This window comes from Epinephelus fuscoguttatus, linkage group LG17 (genome assembly GCF_011397635.1).
Source record: "Epinephelus fuscoguttatus linkage group LG17, E.fuscoguttatus.final_Chr_v1".
Classification (NCBI taxonomy): Eukaryota; Metazoa; Chordata; class Actinopteri; order Perciformes; family Serranidae; genus Epinephelus; species Epinephelus fuscoguttatus.
The window spans coordinates 15,207,715-15,221,248 of NC_064768.1; the positions used below are offsets into that span (position 1 = coordinate 15,207,715).

The following is a 13,534-nucleotide window of genomic DNA, read 5'->3' on the forward strand; positions in this document are numbered from 1 at the left end:
GAGAGAGGGCTTCCACTAAATTCTGGGTGCAGCTTTAGCCAAAGTACTTCTGAAGATATGCAGGCTTTGATAAAGTGAAATAAAACAACCTCCAACACTGACAGACCCACGAGAGCCTTTGTCTTTTTATCTGAATTTGCCTTTTTTGTTTTGTTGTGTGCGTTCCACAAGGAAAACCTCTTTGAATCGAGAGTCGTGATAACCCAAAAGATCCTACAAGTGGCAAGAAAAGGCTCTTCACAGAAAATAGAAATGCTACAGATCTTCCTCTCTCTCTCTCTCTCTCTCTCTCTCCCTCTCTCTCCTCCCTCTGCTCTCTCAGGTGAACAGATTCAACAAAAGCACAGACCGAGCCGTGCTCATCACAGACAAGTGCGTCTACAAATTAGAGCCAAAGAAACAGTACAAGGTTTTGAAGAGGCTTCCCTTAGACACTGTAAGTACTCACACGGGAGATGCATGCACACTCTCACACATTCATGCACTGTTGCACAGCCTTAATCTAAAGCTATTGAGCGCCTCAGTCCTCTAAATACTATTAAAAACACATGCAGCGTACAACCCACAGTGCTGAATTAAGGTTACACTTTCTTTATTCACTGAGAGCAGTGTGGTTTATCCTTCTCAACATTAATTTGTCAACTAGCAGTGTAAACATAGAGTCACATCCCCATCATGGTCATTCCAGTGGAGGACTAGGTGACACTCATGTTCTGGTGTGGCAATTTCTTGTGTTTTTTGTAGTCTTAGGACAAAAAAAGGTTTCTAAAGTGTAGGACTGTATTAAAAACAAAAACAAAAATCATGGTCAACTGAAATTGTACCTAATCTTCAACCAATCAATTGTTTGATGGAGGAAAAAAAATGCACATTATCTCTAGATTAAGTCAATCAGCCACAGTGCACTGAGTGCATTCTACCTGGTAGTGTTGTTTGTCCACCAAAGCATTTTGTTCCTGTCACAGGGCTCGGCATTAACACTCGCCCAGGGCAAGTTAACTCTTTGTTCAGGCAAGTGGAATGCCTCAAGTGAAACATAAATGTGATCTCCAATGTGATGTTATCCAAAAATAAACTGTGCACGGTAATGTTTTTCCACGTGAGCTGCCTGCACGAGTCCATCTCACTCCTAAACAATGAAAAGGACTGATGATAAAAATCTAACATACTAGTGGACACTATAGAAGGTAACTCTGGGGACACTGCCATATGCATGTGAGAGAAAGACTTACTAATTTTAGCCCAGAGCTAATGTTAGCCATCCAAGCTAACATTAGCTCTGGTGTGATCGCATCTTTTTGGAGACTTAGTAAAATAAATCCATAATCATAAATACAACACTGAATTTCTTCTGTGATTATTTGTCCGTTTTCCAATGAAAAATGAGAGTTGGAAAATGTTAAACTTTGGGTAAAGCTCTGCACTCATCATTGTCACTAACTGTCCAATCAGTGGTGAAGGGGTGGGACAAATACCATAAAGACAAACAGTCACAGAGGTGCTGAACAACAACATTTGCCATTTCCAGCTGGGAAAAGAAACGCTGTGGTGGACACATGGCCTTATTAAACTAACACCTGCGACTGTCCAACCAATGAGAGTTTGGTCGGATAAGAAGAAGAAAAAGAACTTTACGGTGTTGGGCAGTAGTGACATTACTAATTTAACTGCATTCCCAGTAGCGTGGTGGTAACGTCACTACTAGCATTTTTTACTCAACTTTAAAAAGACAGATGATTAAAAGGATAATCAAAATTAAATCAGCAAATACCAAAATATTTTTTACATTTGGTCTCTAATGTAGGTTAGCCCCAAAAAGCACTGGATCTTACACTTCCCTCATAGCATCTTTCTGTGGTGGCAGTTTTTTTCCTACCTGATAAACTACCACATCTTTCAAACTCAGCTCAAAATCAGTCTTCACCGAATTAACCGTCCCACGAGACCCAAGAATCTTTTCAGGAAGTTGGGACCTGAACCTGCCTTTTGACCACAGGAACAGGGAACTATATTTAGTTCCTGTAAGATAGTTTCAGGTGGCAAAAGGTCCCTGCTCCGACAGGGGAAGTACTTTCAAAATGTTCAGGAGCTTTAAAGGGTAACTTTGGAATTCTTCAACCTGTGGACCCTTCATGTTTTTGTGTCTATGTGACAAATGGAGACAAACAATTTTTTGAAATTGGTCAGATTAGTATTCTTAGTGTCTGACAACATTATGGAAAATAGCTCTACACAGATAGACCTTTTGTTATAGAGTAAGATCCTTTTTGTTTAATGAGAAACAGTCCCGAAATCCCTATCGCCAAACCCACCAGACTCCAGACTTCAGTCTTCACAAGGAAGTGCTCTTGTCCTAATTTTTTTGATGTTTATTAACGTTAAAGCCAGATTTTGGTTTTTGGCTTATTGACTCTTTTTGTGAACGAGAGAAAGGCAGAGCAGTGGTCGACAAAACTACAGTCTTTGAATGAACTATAACTTTATTTGCTGATAGTTTCATGATGGATATGTTTTTGTACAGCAAAAATAAATAAACCAAATACTCAGCAGATAATTTACCGTGGCGACAGGCGCTTCTCCTTTTCAGTTATTTATCAATCACAACTCAAACATCAGTCATACTGTACAACAGAATCACTGTGTTGTGTACTAATGTGAAAAAATTGTGCTTCACAAGCCGCTGCCATTTTTTAATCAGCCATCTAATTTGTATAATCTTTGCGGTTCTTCAGATGCAGTGAAAACACTATCAGGAATGTGCAAGAGGAACATTTAGTCCCCACATTAGTTACTCTGGAACTTCTTGCTTGAAAAGGGCTTCATGCCTCCAATTTGTAACGTGGGCTTTCCATTAACAACATGTACTCTCTAACTCCATCTATGGTGTGTGAAATTGGTGGAGTGCCTCTTTAACCAAAACCCTATTCTAACCTTATTCCTAAAATAAACACTTAGAGAACCTTAGACTGAGACATAAACAAGGACACCGATGCACACAGTACAGAACCAAGGAGCGCTCCACTTCCTCACAGCCAGCAGGAATGTGGGTCAGACCTCTTGTACTTTATCCCAGCTGTCCTTTATTTCTTACTCTGTCCTCTCAATTGTGCACTTCCTCTATTCACTCCACAAACACACACACACACACACACACACACACACACACACACACACACACACACACACACACATCTTCTATCATGGTTGACCTGGGTCAGTGCCATCCATCAGTAAGTGAGAGAACACCGTCTCTGTCTGACTCAAAGGGGCTTATGACCTGTTTTAGAGAGGGTGTGTTGATCAGTCAGTACGTGTGCAGATATGTAGGTTTACGTAAGGTGTTGTGGTTGGTGTGCGAGGCTGTGATCATGCTGTGACATATACACTTAGCTTTAGGTTTTCGGCCGTCTACAGTGAACCTGGCTCATTTCACAGCCCGATGTGAGAAACTGGATCAGGAATCTCACAGGGCCGTCAGCTCTGAAGGACGGCAGGCTAAAAGTGAAGAGAGAGGAGATGACAGCTTTATTTAATCTTGATGCTCCCTTGAAATAGCTTTGAGATCATGATTTTTTTTCCATAGTTTGATGTTTCTGAACAGGAAGTTGGGGGGAGACGTATAGATAGCAGGGACTTGAATTAAGAGTTTAACAGCAGCCGGACAAAAAGTAGAGGGCCTTTTGTATGGCACATAAGCACCATTGAAACTTTTTAAAATCTTTTTATCATCAAAATTTTGTTGGCTGAAATATGTTGGAGACAGATTTTCTCAGCTACATGTATCTAATTACCTGACGATAACCCTGTCAGTTGGCTGAAAACTCTGTCTCTTATTTTAGACTGCCTTAACTATGGAAAGGTCTGAAGAAACCAAGACAATCCTGTAACTTTACTTAAGGTTCTTTGTTTCCCCACCATGAAGTTACTGTTTTGTGTTACAACTTGCAATTTTGAGGGTTAGGAAAAACAGCAATTTGGTCCTAATGATGTGAGTCGGTAATGTACCATCAAATGACAATCAAAGTAAGCAGGTTTTTAAAAACCTACAAATTGACTTATTTATTCTTTGTTATTTCATAATAAGTGGATAGTTTCATGATATATCACAGGATTCTATCTAGGTCATAATTATCATACAGTATTGGGCTTACTGTACTAAGTGAAATGCCTTTTGCCTGGGCATCACCACTTGTTATTTTGCAGACAGTGCAAAGGCAGGGGACTTTAAGTCAGTCATCAAGTTTTAGCTCAGGATTTATATGTAGATAAATAACTTTGTTTAAAAAAACAAATAATTGCCCCATTTACCCAGCTGGCATCGGATGTCAATATGACATCAGAAAGACGTTGGACTCGTACGCTGGAGAGACGATACATTTTGGTTGGAAAAATAAGGTTAACGATATTTTAAATGTCTAATGACTTAGAATGTCGCGTCGCATGGATGCTAACATTATGATGTTTTGCAGACATTGCGTTTTGGTCTCCTCACATTATGACCTAAGGTTGCTATTCTACCTCAAGATGATTTAGGTATGAGATGTTTGGAAGACGTTGGATTGTGGTTACTTAACAACACAACTTAAAACAGAAACATATTAACGTCATCTCTCGTCAGTATTCTTCATCAAATTGACTTTGGCATTAGATGTCCTGACATTGAATTTGGTCACCTGACGTCACAAAAGAAGTTCAACCAAATATCAACAACATTGTTGGCCAGCTGGGCAATATTTTTGGTATTTTGGTCATTTCCTTTTGTCTGGCACTGTAGCTGATCTTTACATGTTTCTATCTGATTTTAAAATGAGAACCCTGCAAAAATATGCAGAAAATAAGAATGGGAATGGCGACATACACATTATGGTGCTAAAGGACTGAAGCTAAAGCTAATAAAAACATGTACTGTTTTTTACGCAGAGGATACAGTTTGATTTATGCTGTGATAGTTTCCACTGTTAAAAACAGAGAATTGCAATTTGTTACAGTGGGAGGAATTTTTGGGGACTTTTTGTGAACTTATCGCTGGTACTTTACATTATGAAATATTCATGTGCTGATGTCGACTTCATGATATTGAGTTGTCATTTGGTATTTTTTTTTGTCATATTGAAACATCTGAGACTCACTTCCTGTTATTTTAATATAATTTCTCTGTCAGCTGTTTGTGACAACAGCAGTTTCAGATAAACAGGGTTAGACTGGATGTTAAAGTAAAACAGTGATCAGATGGTACAAATCTGTTCTCCGCTGTATGTGCAGTGTAATTTTACTGAGGGTTTGTGTAAAGACCACCAACACCTACATAACACACAATGAGTCAGCACAGCTGGACGTCCAGCAGTGGTTATAGAGAGCGAGACAGAGAGAAAGAGCACTCAACATGCCAGAGGGTTAAAAACCATCATTATGCAGCAGCGGAGTAGCTAAAGATAGCTGATGCCATTAAGCTCTGCTGCTCAGAGTGAAGGATATGAGTCTTATCCAGGTCAGAAACAGAGAACAGAGAAGAAGCAGTGCAGCTCTGTCCTCACATTGTGTCGCCAGACTCTTCGGTACAGAATCATAAAGTCTGACCACTGAAGGCTAAAGTGTCGCTTAGGTCACAAACTGATGGAACAATATGATGAAACATCAGCTACGTGCATAACTGTGACACGTTTTCCTGATTTTGATAATTGATTGATCACATGCAGGAAGGAGCTATTCCATGCCCCTGGTGCCTGAAGTAAAAATCTATCCCATAGAAAGTGTTACGTGACTCATAGTTAGATCACTCACTCATCTGTTTGCAGTAAATGAACAACTGTATCAGAAAATGTGTGATTCTTTGATAAAAAGTCAGCGTGTACACTGACATGTAAAGTGAGCAGCTAACTGCGACCACAGTTTAACACGTCTAGTCACAGAGCTCATAATGACGTGTGCCACTAATGGTGGGCAGAGGCTAAAAAACAACACTGTTGAAAAATACAATCTGCAGCATGAACTAATTTACTTTATGAGTCTGGGTCAATGTTTGGTAAAGTCAGCAACATTTTGTTCCCAACTGCAATAACAAAGTGTTTTGCATTTTGCTTTTATTCACTGCATTATTTCAGAGATTACTGAGAGAAAAGCTGGTGTCTGAGGGCATTCATTATTGCTGCATCAACTATTGCCAAGAAGTAGTTGAGTAGTCAACATTGTAGTAAGCAACATTGAGGATTTTTTTCACATAAAAAACTGAAATGGGAATAAAGAATGGAGAAAATCCAAGCAGCAACCAGGGCTGAGAGATGAAGGCAACATGGAGGTGCCAAAAACTGCATTTCCTCTAATGGCCACTTGAGGCTGGCTGCAGAAACCAGTCAGTCCCCACCCATGTTAAAATGCACAGCACAGCTCATGACAACTATAGGGGGGTGACGCTCTATATAAATGAAGGCTTAAAAAGTTACGCATAATTAAGAGCAGTTCCACTTTGAATGACAGGCTCTCTGCAAGGTGTCGCTACAGTCTATGAGTCAGATCCACTACTCGCCCCACCACAGCTCCACCCTCTTGGTCACCTTAATGGCCACACTCAAGGCTTTAAAACAGCAGTCCACAAACCAATGGATGATGTCAAAGAAGCTATGTCCATTTTTTTTTATACAGTCTATGGGAAAAACACATTCAGATCCAGTGGTTGCTCCCACTTTGCAGCTATATGAGTAATTTATCCAAAAAAAAAAAAAAATGCCAGTTTTAGATTCTCAAATGTGAGGATTTTATTTGGTTCCCTTTTTATGTAATTATTTTTTTGTTTTGTTTGTTTGTTACTTAAAGATGTCACCCTGTACTCTGAAAAACCAGTTGGCTTGAATTAATTAATAATGAAAATAATTATTCATAGATATACAGCTTTATATAACATGAACACATTTTTTCCGTAACATTATTTTATTAGAAAATTAAAGGAATAATTGAGATTTATGTTTGTTTATCACATTTTTTTGTAAATACAATAACTGGCTGAACACTGAAGAGACAGGTTGTACCACAGTTTGGCCTTGACACACTGTCGTCCCTGCCGGATTAACCTGTGTGTGCTGGGGACCATAAGAGGCTTAATCCACTCCGTCTCCCATTCCCATCTCTAAAATCTGTGACACACCTCACTCTCTCTGTCTGTTTCTCTCTCATATATAAAGTGAGGAACACATTAATGTATGAATTATTAGAATCCAGTAATATAATATACATTATTCTGAAATAAGTCATTCTGCATAATGACAACTTCTATTTTTGGTACTTTCAGTATACTTTGACTCTAAAACTTGTGCTTTTACTTAAGTGAGATCATTAATGTAGGACTTACCTGTAATCAAGTATTTTTAAACTGTAGTGTTGCTACTTTTACTCCAGTGAAATATCTGAATACTTCCTCCCCCACTGTGCTCAGTAAATCTGTACATTATTCCAACTGGGTCACAACTCATGACTTTCCCCCACTGCACACGTGCACTGCAGGCAGATTTTCTCTCACCCTTCATACTCTGAGCAGAAATAATCCACTGACTTCATTCATGGAGTGATTTTTGATCCAGGATATACCGTACTGTGCTGTATTAAATTTACAGGTATTATATGTTGATGTGATAATCTCTGACATTGTTGCACAAATGAATTTTCAGTGCTCAAGTGTGACACTACGTATCTGTCAGTCAGCCTATAGTCACTTCTCCTACTAAACTAAAAGCAGCAATGCAACTTTTAAACAATACTTTCCTCTTCACTGCATTCAGAGTTAAGCAGAAGTACAGACATATTATTAGCAGAATGTCCTTTAAGTATGAAAAGTAAAGGTACAAGCAGTAAGAGCCGCCATGTCTGAACACTTCAACAGATATTATTTTAAAACTGTCACCAACAATGCTTGAAGAAACTGATTGTTCCTGCTGAAACAACACAGAAAAAAAGGTCAACAAACACAAAAACAAGAGAGAACAAGATATAAATGTCAGTTTTACTCTTTCTATTACTTGCATAAAGAATGGAGGCTGTTTAACAGTGACTTTCCAAACACATGTACATCTTTTACTGTGGACGCAATCTTAGTCAGAGTTGGTGTTGTGTCCGTGTCTCACTTTGTAATTTTGTTTCCTCTCCACAGTTAACAGGACTGAGTGTGACCAGCGGGGTCGACCAAATGGTGGCGCTACACACGACCTCCCAGGATGACGTCCTGCTGTGTCTGCAGCGAGGGGAGCTGTGCACCAACCAGGACCGAGTGGGCGAGCTGGTGGGAGCATTGGTGGACCACTTCACACGGTCAGTTCACATAATCAGACAGTGTTTCCTCACCAGGAAAACCTCACTGACTTCATCCTGTGGCTTCTTAATTTCTTTGTAATGCGGCCTTCAAAAGCCCGAGATGCTCCATAGTTTCAGGGACATTCCACACTGTGACTCAGGATTTCTGTTTATAAAGACGTCCCTCAGTGCTCCCCACCTGGGATGATGTAACTACAAATGCTAAAGCTGAATACTAGATTCCAAGTTTAGTTTCTTCAAAAGCTCAATCTGGACCAAGACACAAGTATTTTTCCCCAACAATTTGGTACCATGAGCATTCAGAGAAAACAGCTGTCAGCATTATTAACAGAGCGGGTTGTCCATTAGTTGCAGCACCCACATGTTGATGTGACCCTGAGCAAGTTACTGAACCACAAACTGCTCCCAGTGGCCAGGCCAGTGTCTTGAATGGTAGCTCCGTCACCATTGGTACGTGAGTTTGTCAGTGAGAGGCAATTGTTGGAAGCGCTTTGTCCATTAAGGTAGGAAAACTGGAAAGTGCTATCCAGTCTCAAGCTCAACCACAACAAAAATGATTCCTTCTTAACAAGAAATAATCAGGTTGAAGCAATTTGATGTGTCACAAATCCAAATTTGAAACACACTGAAAGTGTTACAAAAATGTTTAGTTACAAGTTTTAGGTTTTGGGCTGGCTTTGTATTTGTTTCAGGTCAGCTCATCAAGTTTCAGAAGTACTATGGGAACATGCAGATATTTCCTTTATAGAAAAAGAAAACAAATTAGTTTGGAACTTTTTTACTCATGCTGATCATTTATTTGTTTGTTTGTTGTCAGGTTTTCATTAGTACCAAAAACTATGGCAGCTGATTTCACTCATTAGCAAACTTTCAGCAGAGAGGAGAAATTAATTAGTGATTGTGAAGTGATTGCTTGGTGGGAAAACATGCAGCCTTCCTGTGTCTCCGTGTCACACGAATAAACAACATGGCGGCAGCCTCAGAGTTAACGGTCAAAGACCCCGGCTGAGACGAAGTCTATTAATACAGCACAACAATTACGCAAATCATACTCTTGGCATTTATCACTGTCGTAGTTGTCGGTGTCTGCGCCCCACTCTGAATAACTGCTGTGAAATGAATCAGTCACGCTGACATTTATCACATTTATCACTCGGAACCTGATTTGTCATCGCTGTTTATAAACCTGATTCACATCCACCCCCATTCATCTCTGCCAGACTTCATTTGAATGGCACAAGTTTTCACACACAGCAGACTGTTTTGGTAGTGGTGTGTGTGTGTGCGTGTGTGTGTGGGTGTGTGTATGTGTTAGTGTGGGTGTGTTGTTATAAGTAGGGCCCGCTGAGAGAGCACCCAGTCTGCACTGATGGGTCTCCCAAAGTATTAAATCCTCCAAATCCTGCCAGGACTACAATGAGTGATGGAAAATTACAAACACACAGTGGCGCTGGTCTGGTGAAAATTCATTGTGCTTATGCTTATATGTTTGAGACTATGGATGTCTTCATAGTTCGGACTTCGAAAAGATTCATTCTTGAAAACAAGGTCCACTTACTTGGTGTTTCTGAGGCTTTCAGCCACTACGTATGATACAAAATTACAAACTTAGGTCATATGATTACAAATTAAAGCATCTCAGTATGTTTATTTGGATATCTTTGTAGTTCAAGGCCTGTCCTCTAAGAGTCTATATTGAAATCAATATAGCTTACATTCACACATTCATGGTCACTTAACACACCTTGGGCCTGTCCCAATACCCACACTTCCCCTAGGAATACCCACTTGCACTTGGTTGTGCGCGTTCACGTTTAGGCTAGTGGTGTCCCAAAAAAGAACTGAGGTAGTGGAAGTGGTTTACAACACTTAAAACCCGCCCTAGATTCCAAGGGAGCCCCAACCCACACTTTCAACAAAGTGGAAGATGAAATTTCTCAGAACACCTTGCGAAGTCAGCAACTTTGGCAAGTTTTGGAAAACATTTTGTTACTGTACAATCGGAATGTAGGCTATACAAACAACAGATGGTTGGACTAGCGTTAACTCATCAGCAACTCTAGCCTGGTTCCAGACCATAGACCCCGCCCACTCAACTGAGTAGGCTTGCATCTCTGGTCTGGCATACTTCAGTGAATTTGCAATTTATATTTGCATTTGCATATTACCCATGCACGTTGGCTAACACAATCAAGGATAAAAACACAATAAAGTCCAGGACTTATTTCCATTGTGGTCCTCATACATACAAGGTGGCAATCCACGTGTGCGGTGGTTAAAGCTCCATCAATAAAACCATACAAAAACATACACAACCATGGTCACAATAAAGAAACGAAGGGAACAATCATATTTGAGACAGATATGTCTTCAAGAGCTGAGGCAATTTTCACATAGGAACCTTTTCCAAAAGCCAGGCTTTTGTAAGAAATTTGAACCGTCTTAAATTGGAGGCTAATTTAATAACCAAATCCAAGCCGTTCCATTGAAAAGCCCCAATGTAAGAAAAGGATCCCTTACCGATAAGAGAGTTAAACTTATACAAGCGCACATCAGCAACACTGGCTCTTGTAGAGATACTATGTACTTCCCTAACATGTTGAAAATAATTTATTAAAAAAGCAGGGACAGCACCATAAATCATCTTATGTACCATACACAGCCTAGATAAAGTGACTCTCGCTTCAACTGGAAGCCAGTTCAGTTCTTTAAAATGGCTCCTACCTATGTATGGTTGAACACAGCGTCAAAATATTTAAACAAATTGACTTACCCGAACAAAATCGATCAGAAGATCATGAGACGGAGAAGAATAAACACAGCACACGCCACAACACGAGTGCTGGATCCGTCATTGTCATTGCATCGCTACTCCGCGTGACGTATGCCTGCATGTCGGCCATGCCGATTTGCATAAAGTGGTGTCCCATTTCTTAGGAGAAGATCTCTACCCTAATATTTCTCACTTCCCTCATCAAGGTTTATCTCACAAATGAAGGCACTCAATATCAAGTGGAAGATTAAAGGGGTAGAAACGAGACAGGCCCACACACATATGTACTTCTATATACAATGTGCCTGATATGAACTCTTAAGATGGTGGCTGAGCTGGTGGCTAGTAGCTAACAGTGACAACAGTGACAACAGTGCTGACAGAGCAACTGGTGTTAGAACTGGAGGGTGAGTGCTATGCTTCTGCTACAATGCCATCTTGATATTAGCAGCAACCAACGTATGAGCGCAGTGCAGACAGCAGTGATTAGCGAGCAAGTGGGATACAAACACAGGGACTCGCATGCACTGACATGCACACTGGGCCAGACCGTCTATCACAACAAAAACAGAGAAGCTCATATTACAACACACACAGAGGGAGCATGACTTTATTCTCTACACAGGATGCCATTACTCTACTATATCTTTACATAGCAAATAATTGTTTGTTGCTATATTAATGCTTGGAATATTATGTAGTCCTCCTTTAAAATCTGTTCCAAATCTCATGAGAGCTGGATTTTAAAAATAGCCTGCCGCTGGCACAGTAAACACTTTAGTTTATTTATTGGTAGGGCTGCAGCTAGCAGTTATTTACATTATACAGAAATCTGCAGATTATTATCTAGATTAATTGTTTGGCAGATAATTGTCAGATAGTGCAAATAAACAGTTATAGCCATAGTGGTGACATATACTCAGGTGCCAGTTTATTAGGTACACCTAGCTACACTCAATGGAGTCTTACACTTCTTCCTAACACACACCAAGCAAAGTAACTCTGCCGGACAGAGGGCAAAAAAGTGTCCAAATAATCCACAAGCGGCAACAACATTCAGCGAGCTTATCAAGTCCTGAGCGACCCTAAGGAACGATTTGCTGTTGCTCTAAAAATAGATTGGAGGTGTGCATAGATTTGCAAAAATAGAGCCAGGGCAAGCGGTTTTTCAAACAGTGCATGTAAGGACATCTTAATAGGGAACAACAAAAACAATCTGATGTTTACTCGTTTGCATTGTGTCCATTTAGGAATCGGTATAATACAAAATGCAAAAAAATGTATCCCCATAAAGGTTTTGTTGAGACTGTTTTAAGGAGGTGTTTTGAAACAACTTTATGAGGCTATAAGTTGTATTTTTGTAATGCTGTGGAGTTGTACTGCATTACACCAAAAGGTGTTTCTAAAATTTTGTTCAGCCCAGTTTTATCAGCGAGGGTAGGGTGAAACTGATCTGCCTGTTTTAAAAAAAACTCTGTTATATATCAGTGAATATCCAAAAACGTGAGCCTTACACACAGTTAAGAGCCAGTTTTTTGTTTTTATGTGATTTCTGGTGTCATGTAGAGATGAAACATCTAATGAGCTGTCAGCTCACTCACATCAGTGTGATGTTACTTCTTATGTTTAGTCACTTGTTTTGTTTATGCAGTGCACAGGCTGGGCAGAAGGCAGCCGCATGAGCGTGTGTGCTCCCACTTTTGTGAGTCTTTCTGTATGTTCAGCCAGCTGATCCCAGATCCCTGGTGAGGCTTTTGTGGATTTAATGAGTCTTAGACTTTTGGTCTGGGTTATTTTGTTTTTGGTGGGGTGGGGGTGATATCTGCATCGCTGGGGTCTATGCAGCAGCTGTGTGGCTCCTGTCAGGGTGCGGCGGGTGTCACAGAGGAAAGTCGACCATCAGGAGTCAGTTTCAGCTCTCCGCCTGTCTTTGTGCCACCATCTGCAGTGAATGGAGGGGGTCGCGACCTCTACTCATGAGACAAAGTCAGGGGTGACCTGTGTAAGTGTGTGAGCATGTGCAAGGGGGGAGAGGAGGGAGGGAGGAGGATGACAACACACAAACACACTCCTCTTGTGCTTCCTTCTGTCAGGAAATGAGATCCCAGACTATGAGAATCACGCGCATGTCATTTTTAGTTTATGAGGTTTGGAGATTGGTCAGGGGAGGAAACAGTCAATGGAACGATTGTGTTTTTCTCTCATGATTGGATATCAGACACGAGAGAGTGGATCTGTGAGTGTGTGAGAGTTGGTGGCACGGTGAGTTGTACAAAACTGGGTCAGAGAGAGCAGCGTTAGAGGCACAAGGTAAAATCTGACTTCAAAGCTGCTCTCTGTTGTCGGCGAGGACGAGCGAAGACAAGCTGTCTGGTTTTCTGTCATGTCACATCCGTCTCTTGTTCCCTCAGCAGAGCTCATCCTCCCCTCTCTTCTCTTTCCTGTGCGTTCCCTTATCCTCTC

The 13,534-nt window shown here is 40.6% G+C and overlaps 1 protein-coding gene across 3 annotated transcripts in view; it reads left to right on the forward strand.

The window, feature by feature from the left end:
• myo1g (myosin IG) overlaps positions 1 to 13,534 on the forward strand; it is a 65,032-nt gene that overhangs the window by 34,397 nt on the left and 17,101 nt on the right. For all 3 annotated transcript variants that reach the window (XM_049603226.1, XM_049603228.1, XM_049603227.1), the window contains 2 exons: positions 323 to 436; positions 8,138 to 8,295. In XM_049603226.1, the coding sequence (XP_049459183.1) occupies positions 323 to 436; positions 8,138 to 8,295 (272 nt within the window). The remainder of the gene's footprint in view (positions 1 to 322; positions 437 to 8,137; positions 8,296 to 13,534) is intronic.